General features: G+C 47.2%; 1 protein-coding gene across 1 annotated transcript; it reads left to right on the top strand.

Moving 5' to 3' along the window:
• Nucleotides 1-462: 462 nt before the first annotated feature.
• Nucleotides 463-19,911, top strand: LOC118223738 (serine/threonine-protein phosphatase PP1-beta catalytic subunit). The gene is made up of 8 exons (XM_035410668.1): nt 463-622; nt 14,675-14,806; nt 16,294-16,524; nt 17,297-17,401; nt 17,868-17,939; nt 18,998-19,149; nt 19,535-19,669; nt 19,774-19,911. Exons 1-8 carry the CDS (start codon nt 571-573, stop codon nt 19,876-19,878), a joined length of 984 nt encoding a protein of 327 aa, XP_035266559.1. The 5' UTR covers nt 463-570; the 3' UTR covers nt 19,879-19,911.
• Nucleotides 19,912-20,396: the final 485 nt, after the last annotated feature.

The following is a 20,396-nucleotide window of genomic DNA, read 5'->3' as shown; positions in this document are numbered from 1 at the left end:
TTAATTATATTTTTGCCATTCGCCGTGACTGACACTAAGTAATAATAATAATAATAATACTCCCTCAGACACACCGCTAAGTTAGGCTGTTATTACTTTACAAATAGGCTATATCATAACCTACAGATTGTTCCATTCTTATTTTAAACAATCTTTGAGAATACGAGTTAATACAAAAAAACACAACGCTTGTCATAATAGAAAAAAGTGACGACCATCATCCCAATTAGTCGACAGTAGGCTGATTGTTTATTATCCGTAGCCAAATGTATGATAATTCTGGTTACTGGACGGAACTTTGATTATTAGAATTATTCGATGTAAATTCGTGTTCTATAATGCTTGAATGAATACCAAATCAGCTGGTTAGACAAAAAAATTTTTATCGACACACACTAGAACGATGTTGGCCATAGGCTGAACAGAAAAGGTTGTTCGGGCAGCGAGACCCAGGGGGGATTGCATTCCGTTGCTGCGGGTAGCTGTGTGGCTGTTGCAGCCTGGCAGTGCCTGTGTGTGTGCGGCTGCACTGAGCGAAACAGCTTTGACAGCACCTAGTTATACACAGAAATGGCGGAGGGGGAGTTGGACGTTGACTCGTTGATCTCCAGGCTCTTGGAAGGTTAGTATTTGATTTGTACTTGTTCCGATTTCTCTCAAAGTGTTTGCAAGGGTTAGTTACTAACCGAGGAACACAAATCGTGGCTGCCGCGTCTATCTACGTTGCTAGCGCTCTGCAGGAGCGATGGATTAACAACAAGAGGCCCGATTTAAGGGAAGCAAAGCCCTGAATTAGAGTTACATTAGTCTGATATCTGACCCCAGGTTCTGTAGGCTTACATGGTTAGATTCGCTTTGGCAGTTCGCTTTCGCCTTCATCAGTGTCTAGTAACCCATTCCACTTCGAAAATATCAGAACCCGGAAAGATGGAAGTCACTGGTCAAATTCATAGTTTCCACTGGGATTAACGAGAAAATAATTCTCTTTCTGTTCAAACTGTAAGGCTAGCCTGCTAGCCAGTTTGCTAAATGGATGCTGGCAAAGTTCCTGAACTCTTACTGCTTACTGGCTAGCTAGCTATCGTTAGGTTATGCTGGCAGCCAGTCGGCGATCTTGGATGCTTTGGAGATGTCTTCCCCCTTAACCTCAGAGTTATTTTGAGTCTTATTCAAAGCATCCAGCTATTTTAATAATTTAAACTACTTTATCGATGTAACGTTAGATACTTTATGAGACTTGTAACTTGTTCGGTTTTGTCTCACATTAGCTAATTAGTTACTACTGGGTATATGTCAGCAAAGCCTAGCCTGCCTCTATTAAGTCTGATACGTAGCTAGATACAATAGATCTTATGTGATTAAGCCAGCGTTAGAAAACTAGCTAACTGGATAACATTGTTTGGTAACTTACCTAATTTTTAAGTTTTAAATGTAATCAGTAAGTTAGTCTAGTTGATACTGAAAAACAGGACAAGCTAATCATAGCTAATCACTTGTATACTGAAAACATAGCCTATGGGCTATATGGACCGCACCACCATGTCTCCAGCGCTCCCTGATATAGCAAAATGTTTCATTTTTTCAATTCTGCTGCATTTAGCTGTCTTGACTCTTTACCAGTAATGTGAAGGCACTGTCCCTGCTGGACGTGGCACCAGAGTACCTAACTATTTTTGAATGAACGAATTACACTAACTAATGCGGAAAGTTACTGTTATTGGCAGTAATTATAACGCTATAATTGAATTGCTATTGTTCAAGGTCAAATGTGTCGATGCAAATAAAATGTTAGGCTAACGATTCCAAACAACACGGACAAGTAAAGGTTTTAATCCGTATAAACGTCGCTAGGACATTGCATCATGATTTCCTGTAATCTATCCGTATTCTTAAAAAGACATCTATAGGACTCGGTATTGAACTACTTTAGGTACGATCCCTTGTCACATAGCTTTTTATGTGTTCATGTACTAATACTATTATTTTTTAGGCTATTTTTTGTGCTTAACGGGTGCTTTACAGAATTTCCTGCTCTGGGAGTGACTGATGTGAGACTTGTGATCTTTTTGCTTTAAATGTGTAATACGGTATTTGCTAGGTTCCCAATGAATGTTTAAGATCGCTTTCTTGTTAAATAGGCATCTTAAACTTAACGACGTTAGATAAATCACTGCTGCAAAGTAAAACATAAGTTAAGTTGTGGAAATTTGTCCTTGTGTAAGCCATAATATGGCCGCCTTCATGCACTGTGATGCTTGACTAGTAGGCTACTTTGTAACAAATGCAGCATGTTTTAAACCACTGGTGATCTATGTAGTATAGGCTGTCTGTGAGTGAATAGCACAAAATAAGTGAAAACAAATAAATATTAATGATTTAGACTGTGGATTGAGTGGTTTTAAAGTAATGCAAGCCATTCAACCTCGTCCCCAATAGTACTAGTTTACTTTTTGAAGAGCAATTCCAGGTTAAAAAAAAAAATATTATAAACCCCTTACCTGGCACAAGCATTTACATTTAAGGCATTTAGTAGACGCTCTTATCCAGAGTAATTTAAACAGCTTGCATTCTTGTGCATATAAGTCATTTATAAGACAGGATTACTGAAGAAATTCAGGTCAAGCACCTTGCTCTAGGGAGCAACGACAGTGCTCCACCCTGAAATCAAAACCTGCAACTTTGAAGTTGCAAGCCCAGTTCCCTAAACCATTATGCAACACGATCATTGTGCTATCGATGAAACATTTCAACCTGTGTAATTTCCCTTACAGCTTTCGAAGAAACTCGAAGAAATTTGCTTTCTGTTTCTGCCGTTTCGACACATCCTAACCATTATTATGCGCAAAGCACCAGTTGTCTGTAACGCACCCTAAGAAGAACAGCCTGGCTGAATGGGGGATCACTTATATAGATAAGGCAATTTTCCTGTGAATACAAAAAGCCAGTCTTTTTTCTTTTTCCTGTCTATGTGTTTTGTATAGCGTGTTTATTTATGGGCAATGTCTTAGGTATGTGGATAGTCCAGGTTACCCACATGCAGTAGCCAGTGTCTCACACACACACACACGCACACACCGAAGGACACTCGCACACACACACACACACACACACATACACACACACACAGAGCAGTAAGATCCCTGAGCCGCAGATGGGAGCCTTCTTTGGGTCTAACACAGGGTTATGCAACCCGTCCAACAGAACTTCAGTGTCTACAGGGCCGTGCCCAGGCCAGTGGTACATTTTTGGCCATGCATTCCATGGAACTGAGGACATCTTGGATGTGGCTGGCCCCTGTTCTAAGGGCTTCCAGATGTACTGTACGCAAAAAAAGACCTCACCAGGGTGCCGTGTTTACCATTTTTTCCAGTGGAACCAGATTAGGATTGAGAGCGCTCGGGAGGGATGCGATAATTGCTGTTTTTTAGGCCTGTATTGTTCGGTTTGTATATGCAGTCCTGTGGGAACTTTGAAAATGTAAATCCTCTGGGGAAAAAAGCGTATAGACTACAAAAAAGGAACTCTTGTCTCTCAATTGTTTATTAATTGGAGAGCTGCCAGGTGCTCAGCAGTGTAGCCAGGGCTATTTACTGTATATACTGTATTATCACAGTTTTTAACCAGAGGAAATAAAAACCCCAATTGTGAAACCTTCTCTTTGGGCTGGTTCAAGTTTACAAAATTCACGACTGTCTTTGGATTCTGAAGATAGCGTCAGGGTGTGAATTCTCTCTCTCTATTTTTAATCCAAGGGCATAAACAAAACTCACCTCGGATTCAGGTGCTGTCAGTGTGACTTGTCATGCATGACGCATAATCGATTTATTGATATGGGCTTGCCGTGCTTTTATTTATACTTCAAAATGTACCATTTTCCTCTCTGCAGTTATGTAGCATCATGGTATAAGTCTATACTATACCACTGGAACAAAATATAGTAATATTGATTACTTAATTAGTGATGCTATTAGCTGGTGGAGGAGAGAGTCATCCTTCCTGCCTTCAATATGAAAATGGAAAAACGAATGTGTTCCAAAAACACATTCAGAAGTTAAGTAGCTTTTGACATTTTAGTTTCACTACGAAACGTGGAGTGATATTCACACGGGCCTGTGTAAATTACCAGAGTGTATCCTCTCCGACAATCCTTGAACGGGTCTGGTTTTCAAGAGGATAGCGGAGAGAGTGGGTTAGGTGGGCGACTGGTAGCTCACGGTTAAACGTCCTCCTCAAGGTCTTGTCGGAACTTCTTCCCCCTCGTATAACTCTTCGTCTGCAGTCACTCATTAAATGTCAACAGCCACAGCTGTCTCTAGTAGCAATTACTTGTCTTCTTTTTTTTCCCCCACCCCCTGCTTAGTGACACTCATACAGCCGAAATGGCAGCAGCGGGCAGCGGCAGCACCTTGAAACAAAACCGATACTCTCGGCTTTTCTATTTTAAAGGGGAGGATATCGCATGTCGGAGAGGAGAACGCTTTCGCGATTACGCCTTTGCAACCGCCTTTCGAAATGTGTGTGCGCGTGCATATATATGAACGTGGGTATTATAGGCTACGTGCGTACGTGTGCGGTCGTCGGCTCTTTCTGTTCGGCCACCCACTACATTTTTGTGCTAATAGTGCTGTCCTCCCCACTGGTTTGTGATGTTCTCCCTGGCATAGTGGGCTTTTGCAATTCTAGTGTGCTCAAGTCCATTCTCCCATGTTTATTTTTCCTCCCCAGCTCTAGATTTCATTGAATTAATCAAGATTTCTTGCATTCCAGTGATTCCTATTCCCAGGTTCTTTCAAAAAAAATGTCCAGTCTTCTGCTTGGGTTTGTGTGCCTTATATCCAGTAAACAGGTTGACTGTAATACACATGCCAAGCTTTTTTTGGTCCATGAAATATGTACACGTAACTGTGACTGTTAGAAAGAGGCCTGTCTGAGCTCTACTGTATTTTCAGTAGCGGTAAAGTGGACTGCCAACCCTCAATCCCCCCCCGGGACTCTTAGCCTAACTAGTCTAGACATCTATAGCTTGAGTCTGAGCTTTGTTATAAGCAAACAATGACTGTGGGGGGAAGTGTAGGAGACAGAAAAGGTCTAATGGAATTTTAATTTACTTTATCGGAAATCCTGGTCGAAATAACTTTCTGAAGCCCCGTGAACGGATGGCTGAGGCCTTGCTCAGATATTAACATTACCAAATTGAAACAGCGAATTGCGACAGCGGTAAGGCCACATTAAAGCTGAATACTTACTGGTATTTTTAGATCAAATGAAAGCGCTGAGGCCTATTCATTGGCTAGGCCCGCCTGTTTTTTGGAGCGTTCACGGAGCTTTCTGAAGTTCTGGTATCGCGTGAACAGTATCACATTGCATCGACTACACCGCATTGTGGCTCCACAGAGAATGAGGTAACTGAATATTTACATTATGTCATTCAAAAGTTTACCAGGTCTGTGAATGGATCCATTGTGCAGCTGCAAAATGGAGTCTCTTGACTTGAGACTCTTGAAGTGAAATATTGCCCTTGGCTCTTTTCAGCGGGCAACTCAAACCCACGTCCCCAACCTACGGCCTGGAAACTTTGACTTTGAGTCACGTTCATGCGATATCACTTTCTGTTCAAATAATAGGCCATCTAGTATCAAAAAATCTAGTATCATTATGTCGGATATGATGCTGAATGAATGAGTCCATCAATCGTAATAAAAAAAAACTTTTAAATATAATATTCTGATTGGCAGTTTACCCAGTTTGTCCAGGTCCATCTCCCTTTAACGCACTGCCCCCCTCTCTGGTGCGCAGGATTTTTTTGACCGTACTTTATATAGATTGGAGTGTGCGGCGCTCCCGCGGTTCTTACCATCCCCCACCCCCACCCCCCCACCCTGTTATAAATAACACGCTACCCTTCCATCCCGCTTGTTTTTACCCCGCCGCTCGATGCGCTGTCCGTCCTGGCGTCCGGCGCCGAAATGTTTTCTCACAACAAACGGGACGCGAGGGCGTTGTTGACGCGTACTGGGTCCCGAGCGAGCCGCCCGGCCGGGTGAAACACCCGTTTTGGGTGAAACACAATGGGCCACGCCTGTGCGCGGGGGGAGGGGGGGGGTGGGGGGGGCGACTCCGCCTGGCACCGGCGCTGATGCGGAGAGGAGGGCGCGGGGGGCTTTTTAAAAGCCTGAGCTGCTTTTCCAGTGAAACGCGCTGCCTGTACAATGAGGGGAATTCTCCTCCTCGGCCTGTATGGAAGAAAGCTTCGTATGTCATCTACTGCTGAACCTAACAAACGACACACAGGACACACACAAAAAACACACACGCACTCACTTACACACACACACACACACACACACACACACAGAATCCTCTTTTGGGAACTCTTTAGGGTCATAGTTTTCCACTGTGTTTGTGTGTGTGTGGGGAGGAGGGGGGGTGTTGCTGGACTACATACTGGCACTGTGCCTGTAGGTCAGGGCGGGTGGGGGGGGCATGCCAGATTCGTAATGCCCTGCTTAAAAAAAGTAGAAAATAAGCTCTCTGGTGCACAGTATTTCTCAATGGTTATCATGGTTGTCAACACAAGGCTTTGTGTGTGTGTGTGTGTGTGTGTGTGTGTATGTGTGTGTGTGTTTGTGTGTGTGTGTGTGATTTAAAATAGAACTTTTGGTTATATGGGGAAAAATGTATGAAAACAAACCCAGAGGAAATTGGATTTCACATAAACAACAAAGTATTCTGCTTTTACAAGCCTTGTTTAGGAAATGCTTGGCACCAACATTGAAATTTTATTTGAGTGCTCTTCAACAATCAGTGTGCAAAAAAAAAGAAGCTAGTTTAACGTTGCTTAGAACGCTCGGTTTTAGCTACGTGCCATCCAGGTGTGTGGCCACCGTTTCCATGGACCTGTCCTTGGCTTACCTGCCAGACAGGTGCCCCTGTAGTCAACACAGGGTTCTGGTAAACCTCGTTGGAGCACTTTTGGGGAAGGTTTGTTAGCTGTTTGTTAGTGTTGCGTTTCGGCTGGAGAACAAGAGAGGAGATGCAAATGTGGTCAGGAGAAGTTATGTGGACTGACTCCGTCTGCTCTGCGTCTGTACAGAACGTCCCGGTAAACCTGTAGGATGTCCGACGGTTGCCTGGGCAACCCCCCCCACCCCCCAACTTCCAACTGCCATTCCGTTACCTTGTCGATGAGTAGCCTTTTCGGAACAGTACTTCTGAAGGTTAGCTTTAGCATCATGTAGACTGTGTTTGCAGAAGGGCTTGATTCATTAAAAAACACACCCGGGAGAGCTGTAACAGTTCCAATAAATTGTGTCGGATCGTTTCTTGCCGTTTGGAATGTGCTTAATCTATGACTGAGTCTGATATGGTCCCAGAGTGGCAACTGAGGACACTCCACTGAGGATGCCTCTGGTTTTGAGAGATGTGGGCACAACAAGTAGGTTATAAATTTTTATGTCATTTTTATTTTGCCTGTATTTACACTGGGTAAGTTGACTGAGCGCATCGGCTGTTTTACAACCACGCCCTGTGGCACTCTCTCACGGACACCCAATCACACACAGATACCGAATCACCCAATTAATCACACCCACTACTACTACTACTACTAATAATAATAATAATAATGTATTTTATTCAGATAGTGCTTTTGCTGATCACAGAGATGTAGCATGTAGCTGGATGTTACATGGCAGCCATTTTGTGCCCGAACAATCGCCACACATTGGCATAGGTGGAGAGAGGAAATTAACAGAGCCATTTGGGTGGCCCGGTTGAGAGAGTCAGTTTGGGAATTGTGCCGGGACATTTCTGTGGCAGCTCTGGGTTGCCAGGCGTCCGGTTTGCGACCCAAATATCCGGTTGTCAAATTATTTGTACGTGTCCGGTTTACGGTCCTGTCCGGTAATTGATGGAAGAAATTTTCCGATAGTTTGTATTGAATTCGCATCTCAATTACAAATTACAAATCTGGCAACCTTGAGCTGTGGTGGGTGACTGTCACAGTACTGAGGGTGGGGGCAGGGAGGGGCTACACTTTCACGGCTGGTGCTGCTCTCGCCTCTGTCTTGGCAGTTATCCTCGGGCAGTTAAGACTCCCTAACTCTCCCTCTGAGATTCCCAAACAATGGCCATATACGGTCATTGCTCGAACAGACTTTCCATAATAGTGACCTCACCATCCACCCCCCACCCCCGCTCCCACTTCTGCTTCCCTGCAGCCATCTCTGAAATCAACGGCCTCATTTTTCAAAAGTCAACGGCAACACTGAGGGAACGTTACGGCGTGGAAAATGCCAGAACACCACAGGAAGACCAGTAAAATGGCACCCTGGTCCAGAATTCTTACGCGACAGTGTGTTTTGGCAAAACAGGGAAAACTGTTCTCACCTTCTGTCAAATCATTTGTAAGGTGCTTGGAGCAATTGATCCCATCGAGGCTTTGCAATTTGCTGCTGTGGGTGGCAATGTAGCATAATGGGCAGGGAAGTGGGCTTGAAACCTAAAGGCTACAGGTTGTACCCTTGAGGTTAAGGTTCCTGACCTGTAATGCGTCAGTATATATCCAGCTGTAAAAATGGATACTATTCAAAAATGCAAAAGTTGTCTAAGTCACTATGGATAAATGGTAAATGGTAAATGGACTGCATTTATATAGCGCTTTTATCCAAAGCGCTTTACAATTGATGCCTCTCATTCGCCAGAGCAGTTAGGGGTTAGGGGTTAGGTGTCTTGCTCAAGGACACTTCGACATGCCCAGGGCGGGGTTTGAACCGGCAACCCTCCGACTGCCAGACAATCGGTCTTACCTCCTGAGCTATGTCGCCCCTGAATAAGGGTTACCTGCTTAATGGCGGTAATAATTTACGAACCTGGAAGATTTGTGGCGGGTTTTTGCCAGTCCTGTGAGGACCGGGAGGATGTCGAACAGAGCCGTGATTCATTTCGTACACGGCGCTTCTGACCATGGGACCGTTGAGGGTTACACAAGGAGAGGGTGACTGAGAGGGCCGCCTGTAAACCTTGTGCAAACACCAGGATGGCAAGAGCCTCTCGTGGATTCATCCGGTTTGGGAGAGGGACAGAGAGAGGGAGCTGGAGGGAACGACGGGCAAAAAGAGGTCAGAAGGAAGTGAGAGAGAGAAGGGGGGGGGGGGGGGGGGGGGAGAGACTTTGACATTTGACGATCCTTCATTGAAACACAAAAAATTTCCACGGTTACCTTAAAACCTATCCCTACCCCCTATTTACAAACCCAAAACCTTACCCTACCCACCCCCCCAAAAAAAGAAAAAGAATGAGAGAGAGAGGTCAGGAGGAAATGATAGAGGGAAAGAGTGATAGAGAGAGGTAGGGAGGGGGGTCAGAAGGAAAGCAGAGTGAGAGGGAAGGACTGAGAGGGAGAGGTCAGGAGGAAGAGAGAGAGAGGAACTGTGGGGGAGTGAGTGGGAGTTGGAGGGAATGAGAGAGAAGGAGAGAGAGAGAGAGAGCGGGAGGCTGGGAGGGCGTGAGGGGGCTGCTAAACACCACTGCAGTTATGGCCCGAGCACTGCATCAGTGAGAAAACAATGAGTCTCTCTCTCCCTCTATCTCTCTCTGTCTCTCTCCCTGGCTCTCTCTCTCTCTGTCTCTGTGTATCTCCCCCCCTCCCTGTCTCTCTCTCTCTCTCTCCCTCTATCTCTCTCTGTCTCTCTCCCTGGCTCTCTCTCTCTCTCTGTCTCTATCTCTCTCTGTCTCTCTCCCTGGCTCTCTCTCTCTCTATGTCTCTGTGTATCTCCCCCCCTCCCTGTCTCTCTCTCTCTCTCTCCCTCTATCTCTCTCTGTCTCTCTCCCTCTATCTCTCTCTGTCTCTCTCCCTGGCTCTCTCTCTCTCTCTGTCTCTGTGTATCTCCCCCCTCCCTGTCTCTCTCGCTCTCTCTCCCTCTCTATCTCTCTCTTTGTCTCGTCTATCTCTCTTGCTCTTGCTCTGTCTCTCTATCTATCTCTCTCACACACTCTGTCTCTATCACTCTCTGTCTGTCATCTCTCTCTCTCCTGCTCTCTCTCTCTCTCTGTCTCTCTGTCTGTCCATCTCGAATTCTAAGTCCAGTTCAAGTGTGCTTTATTTGTATGACAAGTATACTTGTGTCGTAACAGCAATGAGATACACAAATGACAGACAGACCCCTACAACCAAGAAAGGGGAAGAGTAGCAACCTCATACACATCTCTCTTTTTATTCCTCTCTCTTTCTCTTTTTGTAAGAACAGCTGCTGTCCAGAAACATTGTAGCTGAAGGCAGTGACAGTGATGGGAAAAAGGCACTCAAATATAAAATTCTGTTTTTACTAGAACGTTTGAAGAACTGAACATTTTATGATCATTATCACCTGAGATAGTCATTCAAAGACAACCATGAAATGTGATGCCATGACATAACATTTTGAAGTCTAACATAAATGTTTTATGGCAATAATAGCATAGCTCATGTCATAGAGTATATTTTAATTTATGTTTATCATATGTATATTATCATATGTTCATTGTCCCTGAATTTTGAGCATTTTTGTACTTGAGAATAAATAAATATTTTTTCTGAATCATCCTCTTCGGATTTTATCCATTTTTATACACCAGTGGACGGGTTTTCCACATTTTCCTACTTGTTAGATTCCATTGGACCGACACACCTGGTCTTATACTCCACGGTAAAGACAAAATGGCGGACTTTTTCTATGGTACAGAATACATCATTCTGCTGCGTTTAGGATACAGACTATTAAATGGTTTTCTCAGAGCAGGGAAACGGTAGCGTTTATTGGAAGGGACATTTGATTGACAGTCAGGATGCTGTGGAAGATTGTACAGATTGCATCACAGGTCACGTGACCACATTGGGGCGTCAACCATGAGAGTCTTGAGGCCTGTGTGTCCTGGTTATAATTTTGGGGAACAGACCGCTCGATATTTGAGCTCTGTGTGTCCGGGTACGAGAAGCAGCGTGCCGCGGGGGCGCTCTTAAAATCGATCGCGGCTCTGAAGAACCCTCGCCCCGGGTTTCGCCGTTCTCATTGCCCTCACGGCTTATCTGGAGGAGCGGTGCGGCAGACCCGATGGTCTGTGTGATAAAAAGGTCCTTTTTCTCTTTCGGAGTGACGGTTTTCTGACGGGGCGTGTCTGGACGCGGAAGCCGTTGACGCGGCGGCGCGCTCCCCCCTCCGCCCGGAATGCCAATCAGTCCCCCTGCCGGGATTTAGCGGTGCGGGGAGCACCCGTGTTTCCATGGCAACGCCCCCCCCCCCCCGACCCCGCCCCTCCACTGTGCTGCACAGTGAAAAAAGGAGGGAGCCGGTCTCTCTTCCAGCAGCGCACTCGTCCCCTTGCCGTAGCCAAGGTCACAGAACCTGTGTCACGTTTTGTACGTCGCTTTGGATAAAAGCGTCTGCCAAATAAATTAAATGTAAATGTCTTTCAGCCACGCGCTGTGCTGTGGATTGGGCAGGCGTAGGCGTGAGTGTTTGTGTGTTTGTGCATGTTTGTGTACACCTGTGTATACCCTGTGTGTATTTTCGCGTTGCCAGGCTGTGCTTTGGGGCGGGGGGCTCCCTGTTTACCAAACTGTAACACAATCTGGTCGAAGCCTGGAGGAGCGCTGCTCTCAGCTGCCCGGCAGACGCGCTCCCTCATTGGTCCTTCCTGGTCAGGTGACGGGCCCGGCCCTGTATGCATGTCACAGCTGGGGTGAAATTCCACGGTCGGGCCTGCTCGTGTTTCCTGCCGTGACGTCCGCTGGAAGGCCAGGAGGGTGGCGACAGCGCCTGGTCGGTCTTTCCACGCATCACAGCGCTGGCGCTGCTCTGCCGTTAGGCGGTGTTCCTGCTTCAGCGAGTAGCTCAGCGCCCAGCTTGTAGGCGAGAGACAATTCAGTTTAATTCAAATTTTTATTTGTATGGCGCTTTTTAAAAAATTTTTTAGGGAGAACTGTCACACAAAGGCGCTTTGCAGAGTAACAGAAGGCAAATTGGGCAAAAACCAAGGCCTGAACCCGCAAAAAGAGGTGAAAAAGAAAAAAAGAACTACCCAGTGGGAAGAAAAACACGTAAATGGTGGCGAGAAAAAAACTCCCAGATGGGAAGAAATCTTGGGAGGAACCCGGCCACTGCTCGAGACCTTGTGCTGATATACACAGTATATCTATACGGAGCAGGAAGAAGTCTCCAGATTGGCTTCCTCCACCCCCTGTGGACACACTCACGTTCTGCAGGGACATATTCTGCTCGGTTTTTTGGCTTCTGTCTCACAGACAGACCGCGGGATCTTCTCTGCCGGTTCCTGTCCGTGCCTGCCGTGTCTGTGGGCTGAGGCGCCCGTGTCCGAACATGGAGAGCTCTGTTCAGTATAAACGTTTTTTTGTTGAAGGCAGGAACCGAACAGCTAGAATCGTACAATTTCTCTTTGCAACACTCTCCTTTGATTGGCTCAGGCAAGAGCACATGGGAGAGGTCGACTGTGGTTCACACGGCAACACCCCCAAGGCAGGGTGAGCCCCCCCCCCACCCCCACCCCGCCCTGTTTCAGGTGCAAACGCATCTCTACCTCTAACTCTACCTCTAACTCCACCACTCTTCTCCACTGCTCTCGTGAAGAGCATACAGCATTTTCATATTTCATATTTCATCTTAATGCATATATTTTTTTAAAACATACACTACACAACACAAGCGCATTATATGAACCATTTATATGGTCATTTAGTTACCAAAAGTAAGCAGGCGTAGATACGAAAATATATTATTTCCCTGGTATGTATTTAATTATGATTCCACGTTTTGCCATGTACTGTTTACCTTTCCACGGGTCAGTGAGTCATGATTGGTTCACACGCCACATGAAGCCCTCTGAACGCAGAAGGTCTTTCCTGATTTGGCGGGACGCCACATCCTAACCGTGATTGGCCGTAATCGCTCCCCTGAGGTCCCGCTCAGGAAGTGGCTCAGCTGCCCTAGTCCTGGCCCGCTCGGGGGGGGGTGCTTGTCTGTTTTTTTACACACAGCGCTCGGTCGGTGCGGAGTCCTTTTTAAAAGGTCTGGCGAGCTTTGGGTTTGTTCGCCTGACTCGAACAGGTTTGGCTGTGTGTGGACTTGACGTTGTTTTTCGTCGCGCTAACGGAAGGGAGTCGGTGGCTAAATATAGCACGCGAATTTCATCCAGTTCGCTGTGAGTGCGGCGAGGCGTGTGAAGGTTAATTTAAGCTAAATCGCAGGCAGTGAACTGTTTACCTGTCCCGCGCTGGGAGAGGGGCACAGAACAGCCTCACAGTGTGCCACTGTTACCCATTTATATAAGGAACTGTTTTTGTTATCTCAGCATTCCTTTCAGGGGTGCACGACTCCTGTCCTGGAGGGCCGGTCTGTGCGCTGGTTTTTGTTCCAACCAGTTACCTTAGTTTTAGTTTTCTGAAGGCTCCATAAACTCTGCTGGTTCACTCCTGTACTTTTGCAAGGTAAAATCTTTAGGATACATTTTCAGTCTGTGGTTGTAGCTGGTGCTTATACGAATGTCGGATCAAGATCTGATTGTGCTCCCTAAATAATTAAGAGCAGAAGTTGGCACGTAACCCTGAAACGGATTGGCCCTTGTCGTGCACCCCTGATTTATTTGGTCTGCCGCGCGCTGGGTGCGTCCTGCTGATAAAACTAAGCCCTGATATTTACCTTTCTGAACGGAAGAAGAAGAAGACCTCTGGTCCTGGCGTTCCACCCGGTTTTTTTTTGGTTGTCATTGCAAACACGGACGAATTCCTGGCGATGTTAAAAATCCAAAAACGTTCCGCCCACGTGGAGCCCAAACAGCCCCCCCCCCCCCCCCCCCCCCCCCCCGTTTGGCACACACTCAGGAATTCTGCCCGCCCCGTCAGAAGAACCCCTCCCTACAGACTTGTGTAAAAAAATCTCTTACGCCAGCCGTGCACCACGCAATTATTTTCTGCTGTGACTCGGCCGCCATGGACAAATTTTCAATATGAGAGAGAAATCATTAGGGTTTTAGCTTGGTCGGGACACTGACAGGCCAGCGATTCAGAAAAGACTGATGGTAATTGTGTTGAAAGGGTATCCAGCTTTGGGTGCCTGAAACGCGGGTGATTTATGGGAGGCGTTTCTCCAATTTCTGGGTTTGCGCCACCGTGGTGTAGCTAATAAACGTGCGAAACTGTGCTGAACATTTTTGGATTCACCCTCTCTTTAATATGTACATATACAACAAAGGATGATTATTAAAAGCAAAGCTCTAAAAACAGTTACACCGCGTTGTAACTAAGACATAAAATGAGTTAAAACATCGTCAAGTTTCAGTTCCTTATGTAACACGTTCAGAGTTTGCGGGGCATAAAATTTTGAAGCAGGTCAGAACGAATTTGAGGAACTTGGGAACGTGCATTACAAGACATAGTTTTCTGCCAGACTAAAAGTGAAAACTTCTTGCTGCCACTTTTTTTGTTCGGTATATTAAAGTAAATGCATAGATTGAACTATTTTGACTTGTAGGCATGTTCACCTGCTCTATCCAATGTTTGTCTTCTGCCAGCTTATCAGGATGGTAAGCACGGTACTACTAACTCTGTCTGTCTGTCCCTCTGTCTGTCTGTTTCTCTGTGTCTGTATGTCCATCTATCTGTCTGTCTCTCTCTCTCTCTTAGTGCGGGGATGCCGTCCCGGGAAGATTGTGCAGATGACAGAAGCAGAGGTGCGGGGGCTGTGCATCAAATCCAGAGAGATCTTCCTCAGCCAGCCAATCCTGCTGGAGCTGGAGGCGCCACTCAAAATCTGCGGTGAGTCTGATCCTCTGTCTAGCTCCACCCCCAACCTCCCTGCCTAACCCCGCCCCCATCCTCCCTGCCTAACTCCACCTCCAACCTTCCTGGCTAATCTCGCTAACTTTGACGCCAGTGGGATTGGGTAGAATGACCTGGCAATTGTTGACTGATCAAAAAGTTTTTCTCTCCACAGTGCATTGATTGGTGTACAAATTAGTGAGTCACTGATACCATGTATTAGCTCCGCCCATTTTCTCCCATCATTGAATAACCCCAACCTATTTGCCTAACTCCACTTACCCCCCCACCCCACCCCAGGCCTTGGCCACAGGACGGCTTGTTCTGGGGGAAATCTGGACGTCTTTAATATGCAGATTCTAGTTTCAACCAGTTGCTCTTGTTCTAATTAGTTCTCCTTGTGATGAAGCTCTGGTCGTTAGCGTAGCGCATGGGCGGGGCTGTAATTTATGGCCTTATGAAGGCGGCCCACCTGGGCTGAACGGTCGGGCTCAGCAGAAAGCAAACCCCCTGCGTCAGCTCTTCTGTACTGTAACAAGCCTGGTCTTCAACGTAATAAAAAAAAAATCCATTAAATCCAGGGAAGACAGCAAATATCAAACATAATATGTGTGTGTAAGTGTGTGTGTCTGTGTGGCTAGAAGGTTATTACACAGCAGTGGAAAAACACCAACTCCAAAAAAAAGTGTGGCGCGCGTACGGACTAATTCACTTGGGTGTGGGTCACAAAGAAAACAAGACGAGCAAAGTGAGCGATCTAATTGTGTTCGGTTCCCTGCTGGACGAGTAAACAGGGTTGACCTTTGCGGAGGCGTTTGTTTCCGGGTGCTTCCGTAACCGCTTGCAGCTGGAGACTTCCACAGAAGAGAGAGAGAGACGTGAGCGACACGCCGCCCGCCGGCGCTGTTCGTTACCGCCGACGCGTCTGAAAGGGGGCTTGTGTCTCTGAGGAGAGGCGTGTGAGACGAGATGGAGTCCCTTGTACCAGCCTCAAGTGGGGGGGGGCGTGAGGGGTGTGTGTACTGAACAGCACCGCTGGTGAACGAAGCGATAAAAACGGAATCAGAGAAGCACGGTCCGTGTGGGTTCGTGCATACTTCTCGATTCGTCCACTAGCGTAATTTTTTTTATTTTAGGCGGTTTGGAATCCCGTTTAAGACCCTGTTTTATGTTGTATAAAAAAAAGCATCTGCTCCCCTTTACTCCCAGTTCGAAACGTCCAGTCATGCTTACACGACAGCACACATCAAGGCCTCTATTGTTTATTCAGGAACGCATGGAACTGCCTTATTTCTTATCACGCTGCAGTTCACAAATCGCGCTCACACAGACATGAGTCAGAGGAGAACCAATGCGCTCCCAGCCCCGGGACAACATTACAGACAACTGTGCATAAGCGCTGTCCAAATTTTTTTTCGACTTTGACACGAGCCCGTGGGGCCCCAACTGTCTGTCTGTAATGCGTCTGTTAACTCCTCCCCCAGGTGACATCCACGGGCAGTACACAGACCTGCTGCGGCTCTTCGAGTACGGCGGCTTCCCCCCGGAGGCCAACTACCTGTTCCTGGGGGACTACGTGGACCGAGGCAAGCAGAGCCTGGAGACCATCTGCCTGCTGCTGGCCTACAAGATCAAGTACCCCGAGAACTTCTTCCTGCTGCGCGGCAACCACGAGTGCGCCTCCATCAACCGCATCTACGGCTTCTACGACGAGTGTGAGAGCGAGCGCACGCACACACACACACACACACACACACACACACCCAACCGCATCTACGGCTTCTACGACGAGTGTGAGCCTGCGCGCACGTACACACACGCACACACACACCCAACCGCATCTACAGCTTCTACGACGAGTGTGAGAGCGAGCGCACGTACACACACACGCACACACACACATCGTATCTACGGCTTCTACGACGAGTGTGAGAGCGAGCGCACGTACACACACACACACACCCAACCGCATCTACGGCTTCTACGACGAGTGTGAGCCTGCGCGCACGTACACACACACACACACACACACCCAACTGCATCTACGGCTTCTACGACAGGTGTAAGAGTGCACACTAAAACACACATGCACTCCCATACGCGCACACACCGCATCTACGGCTTCTACGACGAGTGTAAGAGAGCTCGCTAATGCACACACACACACACACATCGCATCTACGGCTTCTACGACGAGTGTGAAACTGCGTGCGCACACACACACCAAGCTCATCTTTGAAGAGTATAATAAACACACACGAGCCTCATCTGTGAAGTGACACACACACACACACGTATGGTTTCCACGTCGACTGTTACATACATTGCACATGCTCGCAAAAAACTAAATTTATGATTAGTGTATGACACACACACATCAACCACCTCTATGGCTTCTATGATGAGAGCGAGACACACACACAACCCAAAAGCGTCCACACGAGACACGCAAACACGTCTCATGTATTTACGTGTTCTCCACTTCAGGCAAGCGACGGTTCAACATCAAGCTGTGGAAGACCTTCACAGACTGCTTCAACTGCCTGCCCATCGCCGCCATCGTGGACGAGAAGATCTTCTGTTGCCATGGAGGTACAATAGCCTGCTGTCTGTCTGTCTGTCTGTATGATCAGCCTGTCTGTACACGACTGAATCTCTCCTTGTGTGTACACTAGCTGTCTGTACATGTCTAAATCTATCTGTGCGTGTACACTAGCTGTCAGTTATACCTGTATGTACATGTATGAATGTGTGTGTGTGTACTAGCTGACTGTAAATGTCTGAATCTCTCCATGTTTGTGTATGGTCTGTCTGTAACACTTGTCTGTGAATCGTTTGAATCTCTCCGTGTATGCGTGTGTTCTAGCTGGCAGCCTGTAGTCCTTGTCCGTCTTTGTACATGTCCTTATAAGTCTGCGTGTGTGTGTGTCTGTATTGGCCATCTTTGTGTCTGTCCGGTCCAGTTTCTAAGCCATTTGTCCGAGTGCCGCTTTCCGTGGTGTAATGAGAGAGACCCTTTGGCCTGAGGCTCAGCTGTCAATCATGTCTTTCCACACAGGCCTCTCCCCCGATCTGCAGTCCATGGAGCAGATCCGCCGCATCATGAGACCCACAGACGTGCCTGACACTGGTGGGTCCCAAAACAAACACAAAAACACGAACATACACGTACTCACTCACACACACACGCCCCCACACACACAGACATATACACACAAACACACAAAAATGAACACACACATACTCACTCACACACACGCCCCCACACACACAGACATATACACACAAACACACAAAAATGAACACACACATACTCACTCACACACATGCCCCCACACACACAGACATATACACACAAACACACAAAAATGAACACACACATACTCACTCACACACACGCCCCCACACACACAGACATATACACACAAACACACACACGCCCCCACACATATACACACAAAAACACAAACACACTCACACATACTCACACACACACACCCCCACACACACACAGACATATACACACAAACACACACACGCCCCCACACATATACACACACAAACACATCTGCGCGCGCACACACACATACTCGCACACACCCACACGCACAAACACACACATCTGCGCAATGGACATCAACGTCTGAATGCATCACGGCTTAGACTACGGGATTTCACTAGTTTATAAACAAAGCAGTCTTCCATAGGACAACCACGCCACTGTTCTCAAGCTCCGCCTCCACAGTTCACTCTGACGCCATCTGCGCTGAACACATACCTGCCGTGACCAACAGAGGGCAGCATTCCTTTACAACAACAAAAAAAACCAGTAACCAATGGCCACATTGGTTAAATGTGCCTGCTAGTAAAATGATCTGCATTTGTACACACACACACACATTTTTATGTTGTAGTAGTTCGTATTGATAGGGCCGCCAGTGTAGTATAATGGGTAAGGAACTGGTCGTGTAGCACGAGAGGTCCCAGGTAGGACACTGCCATCGTACACCCTTGAGCAAGGTACGTAACCTGCATTGCTTCAGTATATGTCCAGGTGTACAAACGGCTGCAGTGTAAAAAGTTGTGTAAGTCGCTCTGGATAAGAGCGTCTGCTAAATGCCTGTAATGTAATGTAATTATATGAATTGTAACTAAATAGATGATGAACCTTTCCACTCCCTCCCCCAGGGTTACTGTGCGACCTGCTGTGGTCAGACCCAGATAAGGACGTCCAGGGCTGGGGGGAGAACGACCGTGGCGTCTCCTTCACTTTCGGCGCCGACGTGGTCAGCAAGTTCCTCAACCGGCACGACCTGGACCTCATCTGCAGGGCGCACCAGGTGCGGCCGCTCTGCACGCCCTGCGTCCGGACGCCCTGCGTCTGGACGCCCTGAACACACCACTGCTGCACACACTGCAACCACGGGTGTATACTCTATACATGCTGCGCAACTACACAGTTTACACTGTGGGTACACCCGCTACTTTAAACACACTGACACTACACTGTAAACATGCTGACACTACAGGTACATGCTCTATGCTGCAAATACACTGAATTACTGGTACACACACTACACCTGAAACACGCTGGTACTATGGGTACACACTACACTTTAAACACACTGAATTACAGGTACTTGCTCTACACTGAAACACACTAACACGCCAAGTACACACTCTACGCTTTAAGCACACTGAATGTACAATCTCCCGCTCACCCAGGTGGTGGAGGACGGCTACGAGTTTTTCGCCAAGAGGCAGCTGGTCACCTTATTCTCCGCCCCCAACTACTGCGGGGAGTTTGACAACGCGGGGGGCATGATGAGCGTGGACGAGACGCTCATGTGCTCCTTCCAGGTAACGCGCGCACGCGTGTACGCATACACGAGTTTAACCCTAAAGTTTTTTGGAATGTTTTTTTTTTTCCTTCAACATTCACCCTGTACACCTCTGTCTCCTAGATCCTGAAGCCCTCGGAGAAGAAGGCCAAGTACCAATACGGGGGCATGAATTCTGGGCGGCCCGTCACCCCACCCCGCACAGCCACCCCTCCGAAGAAGCGATGAAGAGCGAGCGGGAGTGCGAGAGAGAGAGAGAGAGAGATAGAGAGACGTGTGGATGAGTGAGACTTCTGCAGTCCATGCCGCAGGACAACGCAAGACCTGAAGCAACTTGTGATTTTTTTGAGGAACCCCCCCCCCCCCACAGCCCTGACCCCCTGTCCATCGCTCACTGCTTTTTACCACACTGCCAAACCCCCCCCTCCCCCCATCCACGTTTCACCCTCGCCTGCGAGTGACCACGCCCCATTTAAACAGGAAGTGTGTAATTGCACCGAGCCATCTTTCCGTTTTCACACCAGAGAGTGTTTCTGGGTAAAGCTTTTTTCCTCAAGACAGGATGTGTACACCCCAGTTACTAGTACCTGTCCAGTGTTCAGTTACATTACCCCCCCACCCTATCTGTACAAAAGAACAGGTAACAAAGACAGAATGCTGAGTTTTCAATAAATAACTTGGGGAATAAACTATGTGTAGGATTTTTTTTGTACAGTAATAACTGTACAATTATAATTACAACTGGA

The sequence above is a fragment of the Anguilla anguilla genome, chromosome 3 (genome assembly GCF_013347855.1).
Source record: "Anguilla anguilla isolate fAngAng1 chromosome 3, fAngAng1.pri, whole genome shotgun sequence".
Taxonomy (NCBI): Eukaryota; Metazoa; Chordata; class Actinopteri; order Anguilliformes; family Anguillidae; genus Anguilla; species Anguilla anguilla.
The sequence above is the reverse complement of the archived record's forward strand: the minus strand, read 5'-3'. Positions and strand labels throughout refer to the sequence as shown.